Source organism: Bacillus rossius, chromosome 18 (genome assembly GCF_032445375.1).
Source record: "Bacillus rossius redtenbacheri isolate Brsri chromosome 18, Brsri_v3, whole genome shotgun sequence".
In the NCBI taxonomy this organism is placed as follows: domain Eukaryota; kingdom Metazoa; phylum Arthropoda; class Insecta; order Phasmatodea; family Bacillidae; genus Bacillus; species Bacillus rossius.
Genome location: NC_086345.1, coordinates 23,983,682 through 23,989,681, shown reverse-complemented (window position 1 = coordinate 23,989,681; position 6,000 = coordinate 23,983,682). Strand labels below are relative to the sequence as shown.

General features: G+C 36.6%; 1 protein-coding gene across 3 annotated transcripts in view; it reads right to left on the bottom strand.

Moving 5' to 3' along the window:
- Positions 1 to 250: 250 nt before the first annotated feature.
- Positions 251 to 6,000, bottom strand: part of LOC134541253 (uncharacterized) — a 119,248-nt gene continuing 113,498 nt past the window's right edge. For all 3 annotated transcript variants that reach the window (XM_063384530.1, XM_063384527.1, XM_063384528.1), the window contains exons 5-6: positions 4,983 to 5,225; positions 251 to 2,226 (exon numbers count right to left, since the gene is read on the bottom strand). In XM_063384530.1, coding sequence (XP_063240600.1) covers positions 2,095 to 2,226; positions 4,983 to 5,225 — 375 coding nt within the window. In that variant the 3' untranslated portion in view covers positions 251 to 2,094. The remainder of the gene's footprint in view (positions 2,227 to 4,982; positions 5,226 to 6,000) is intronic.

Genomic DNA, 6,000 nt, shown 5'->3' with positions numbered 1-6,000 from the left:
CAGATGCGACTCAGCCGTCTGGACGAAATCAACGAAAAAGTGAGCTCTACGCATGCCCGTAATTACGGCAACGGATAGGACACCAAAATCTTTTGCCTAAAAATAAATGACTATCCGTGTCCTATCGTGCGTTAGGATTACATTTAGGGTACAGGTGTGCCATAGCCAACACCTAAACCCTTAATAATGTACGCAGGCTTTCACGGCCATTGTCTGAAGTAGCTTGGCTTCTGGGTTGTAGCCGCGTCCTTGGCAAATAATTCACCGACGTTTTGGTCGACATTGCAGTCGCCATCACCAGGGAGCAGTTACCTTCCTGATGATGGCGACGGCAATGTCGACCGAAACGTCGGTGAATTATTCGCCGAGAACACGGCTAAAACTAAAAAGCCAAGGTACTTCACCTAAACCTTTATTTTTGTGTCTTGTAATACCGACCTTAAAGGCTATACAATTTTTTTTGCATCCCTTTTATCTTGAATTAAATGTTCCGAAGACACCGGGGTTGAAAGGGAAGCGCTGTTGGTAGTGTTGGAGGAAGACATGGAAGGGCGTTATTCCCCCAACACACGACCCGTCGTCCCGTTAAAGATGGCCGCCTGTCTAGGCGGGGAAGCCTAAGATGCACATAAAGTTCTGCCATTCCCGATTACACCCGAACAATTCACCTTTGGCCCACCTCGGGTTTATTTATATACATATATTCATATTTCTATGTTTATTTTAATGTAGCTATACTAACCTAACTAACCGTCCATAGTGTTTTAATGTAGCTAACCTAACCGACCACTTTTAATAGGTATTTGAATTTTTTTTCCTGCGCAAAAATAAAACAAATCCCGAAGTTGGCCGAAGGAGAATTGTTCAGGTGTAATCGGGAATGGCAGAATTTAATGAGCATCTTAGGTCTCCCGTCTAGGCGCGCATGCTCTTAAGCACGTTCAACAACGGCGCGGGAACATTCCAACATCGCGTCTGTTGCTGACACAAAGCACTCAAACCGTAAACTAACGAAAAACCAATTGAGATTGATTTTTCAAGGGGTCACGAAACATCAATTTAACTAAATTCTTCCGGATTATGGAACGGGCAGAATTTATGCACATGTTAAAAAAATTAACAAAATTTATAAATTTTTTTTTTGACGTGATAACAGTCTTATAAATCGATGAACGCCGGCTGCGCGCACTTTAAAGTGTCACGTTCCGCACTGAGCCCGAGCGTGCAAGAACCGGCCAACCACCGTGCGAGAAAATCTTCTGTAATAGCAAACAGGTTAAGGCGGGACTTTTTTTTCATTTAATTGTTCGTGATTATACTTAAACAAATTATTTTAATTAAATTTGCAAGAAAAACGGTAAATAATATTTGAAAGTTAATAAAGTATTCAATTTTTCATCAAAGTTTTCTTATGACGTTATAACGTAAAATTATCGTCCGTAAACCGACTTTACAGACAACCCCCCCCCCCCCTTTCTTTTAGAACAAGAACAAACATGGCTACCACCGCAGATAAGTAGCTACTCTCGACCTCTGTCGGTCGCACGGAGACAACGTAAACGTAAGAGCTCGGCTTTGCCGGGCTGATCGTTACGGGTCAAGTCTCCGTTCCCGTGCCGTTGCAGAACGGCCTTAAGAGGCCACTCCAGTATTACAGGGGCACTACGCAACCCGCGTTAACCTCATAAGATTCAATGCTATTTTCGTTTTGCTTATAACTAATTAACTAATATAGATTTAGAAATGATGCTTGCTTGATATGTAAGACAACGATGCTCTTATCAAAGCCACTTTATTCAAAAACGTGCATAAAATATGATTTTATTCTAATCTTTACTAATATGCATAAGTGTAATTGTCTAGGTCTGAACCATAATCTATGCACGTTTTTGAAGAAAATGGCTTTGATAAGAGCATCGTTGTCTTACATATCAAGCAAGCATCGTTTCGAAATCTATATTAGTTAGTAAGTTATGAGCAAAATGAAAATAGCATTGGATCTTATGAGGTTAACGCGGGTTGCGTAGTGCCCCTGAAACACTGGAGTGGCCTCTTAAGGGGGAATGGGGGGAAGCGGAGGACTCCGCCCCCCGACTAAGAGCAGCCGCACTTCTCGACCGACATGCCCGGCAGGGTGCTGAACACGATGTGGTGCTCCTTGTTGAAGTACACCATCGAGATGGGCGACATCTTGCGCGGCCCGCAGCAGATGGTGCGGTTCGTCACCTGGGGGAACACATCCACGCGGCATTCAGACACAACTTGGGACAGCCATAACCTAGAATCTCTATAGTAAAAAAAAAAAAACACGTAACTCAGAAAATCATAACTTTTTACAGCCATAACTTACAAATATCTATTTAAAAAAAACCCACATAACTCAGAAAGTCATAACTTTGTATAGCCATAACCTACATAAATCTACGTAACTCAGAATGTCACAAATTGGGAAAGCCATAACTTACAAATCTCTATTTAAAAAAAAAAACCACGTAACTCAGAAAATCATAACTTTGTACAGCCATAACCTACAAATCTCTATAAAAAACCCACGCAACTCAGAAAGTCATAACTTTGTTCAGCCATAACTTACAAAACTCTATAAAAAACCCACGTTACTCAGAATGTCATCACTTTGTACAGCCATAACCTACAGTTCTCAATAAAAATCCACGTAACTTAGAACTGTCATAGTTTATATAAGGATCATTACCTAAAGAGAAAACAAGTTAAAACTATCATAATTCAGAAACACACAAAGTAGAACTGTTATTACTTAGAAACACACAAATCAGAACATTCATAATTTTGAAATATCATAACTTCGAAAAACTCATCATATAAACTCTAAAAACCATTATAATTAACAAAAAAATTTCAAATCTAATCTTATATCCACCATAAATTATAGACACACAACATAGAATTGTCTCTAATGAGTGTCTGGATTAAGTTTAGTTGAATTAATTTCTCCAAACACCACGAATTTTTTTGACTGTAGCAAAATTATTTCATTGAAGTAATAGGGGGCAGTAACACATCACAAAGATATGTGGTAATAATTAAATTTAAATTAAATTGTTTGGCGACAGCAGAAAATTTTGCAGTGGTTGTAGGAATTCGATCAAACATTTTTCAGACGCTCAGTATTTCTTAAATACTTTCTCTATTATTATTTACAATAAAAATGTTATTTCTGCTCCAAATTCAAAACCGTATACCAGCCTCTAAAATAACTTAAGACTGTGAGACAAAAAAAGGTTTTTAACTTATTTTGTAATGATGAACCTTCTGATGAAGTTTGTCGGTCGAATTCAGACTAACATCTATGTGCACACAACTTAGAATTGCCATTATTTAGACAAACATGGTTTAAAATGATCTTTTCTAGTAAATGGCTGTCGTGTATGTGAAATCAATGTCTGTTAATTTTGTTTAAATGAAATCCTATTAGTAATGTCAAAAAATTAATTAGTTATTTCAAAATAACTTATATTCTTTAAGAAAACGAATTTTGTTTCGTTATTACAAATAAATGTATGTTATTTATAAATAAATTACTGTTACTTATGTCAAATAAGTGTCTGATATTATGTCAAATGAATGTCTGTTATTTATGACAAAAGAATGTCTGTTATTTATGACAAAAGAATGTCTGTTATTTATGACAAAAGAATGTCTGTTATTTATGACAAAAGAATGTCTGTTATTTATGGCAAAAGAATATCTGTTATTTATGGCAAAAGAATGTCGGTTATTTATGTCAAATGAATGTCGGTTATTTATGTCAAATGAATGTCGATTATTTATATCAAATGAATGTCGGTTATTTATGTCAAATGAATGTCGGTTATTTATGTCAAATGAATGTCGGTTATTTATGTCAGATAAATGTGTTATTTGTCAGATAAATGTGTTATTTGTCAGATAAATGTGTTATTTACGTCAGATTAATGACAGTTATTATGTCAAATTAATGTCTGTTATTGTGTCAAATTAATGTATGTTATTGTGTCAAATTAATGTCTGTTATTGTGTCAAATTAATGTCTGTTATTGTGTCAAATTAATGTCTGTTATTGTGTCAAATTAATGTCTGTTATTGTGTCAGATAATTTTTTTTTTTGTTATTGTCTCATATTAATATCTTATTGTGTCAGACTAATGTCTTATAGTGTAAGATTAATGTCTGTTAATGTGTGTGATTAATGTCAGTTATTGTGTCTGATTAATGTCAGTTATTGTGTCTGATTAATGTATGTTATTGTGTCAAATTAATGTCTGTTATTGTGTCAAATTAATGTCTGTTATTGTGTCAAATTAATGTCTGTTATTGTGTCAGATAATTTTTTTTTTGTTATTGTCTCATATTAATATCTTATTGTGTCAGACTAATGTCTTATAGTGTAAGATTAATGTCTGTTAATGTGTGTGATTAATGTCTGTTATTGTGTGTGATTAATGTCTGTTATTGTGTCTGATTAATGTATGTTGTTGTGTCAAATGAATGTCTGTTGTTGTGTCAAATGAATGTCTTCTAGTTGTGTCAAATGAACGTCTGCTATTATGTCAAATGAACGTACGTAAGTTGTGTCAAATGAACGTACGTAAGTTGTGTCAAATTAACGTCTGTCAGTTGTGTCAAATGAACGTATGTCAGTCGTGTCAAATGAACGTATGTCAGTCGTGTCAAATGAACGTCTGTCAGTCGTGTCAAATGAACGTCTGTAAGTCGTGTCAAATGAAAGTCTGTAAGTCGTGTCAAATGAAAGCATGTAAGTCGTGTCAAATGAACGTATGTCAGTCGTGTCAAATGAACGTCTGTCAGTCGTGTCAAATGAACGTCTGTCAGTCGTGTCAAATGAACGTCTGTCAGTCGTGTCAGATGAACGTCTGTAAGTCGTGTCAAATGAAAGCATGTAAGTCGTGTCAGATGAACGTCTGTCAGTTAGATGGACACGAGTGAAGCACACCAGCAGAGACCTGCACGATGTAGCTGTGCGGGTAGCGCGGCAGGAAGGCATAGGTGCAGTCTCCGGCGCAGTAGTTGGCCTCGTAGGTCTTGGGCGCGACCACCCAGTCCCACTCCAGGTAGTCGAAGTCCACGGTGAGCGGGTAGCGGCAGCAGCGCTTCTCCTCCGAGGTGGCGTTGCACTCGATGCCCAGCGCCCGGCGCGCGCGCGATGGGCCGGCAGCCGCCGAGGGCGTCAGCTCGATGAACGGCGTCTGCGGACATTCATTTACCATGGATAACAAACATTCATTTGATATAACACACGTGCATTCATTTATCATAACACACATGCATTTATAATTACAGACGTTCATTTATCATAACAAACAAACAGACATTCATTTATCATAACAAAGAGACATTCATTTATCATTGCTAACAAACATTCATTGATCATGGCTAACATATATTCATTTATCATGACAGACATTCATTTATCATGGCTAACAGACATTCATTTATCATGGCTAACAGACATTCATTTATCATGACAGATATTCATTTATCTTGGCTAACAGACATTCATTTATCATGACAGATATTCATTTATCATGGCTAACAGACGTCATTTATCATGACAGACATTCATTCATCATGGCTAACAGACATTCATTTACCATGACAGACATTCATTCGTCATGGCTAACAGTCATTCATTTACCATGACAGACATTCATTCATCATGGCTAACAGACATTCATTTACCATGACAGACATTCATTCATCATGGATAACAGACATTAATTTACCATTACAGACATTCATTCATCATGGCTAACAGACAAAATTTACCATGACAGACATTCATTCATCATGGCTAACATACATTCATTTATCATGACACATATTCATTTATCATGGCTAACAGACATTCATTTATCATGACAGACATTCAGTTATCATGGCTAACAAACATTAATTTATCATAAAAAAACAGACATTCAATTATTTTGGCTAACAAAAATACATTCATTTGACATAATAGAC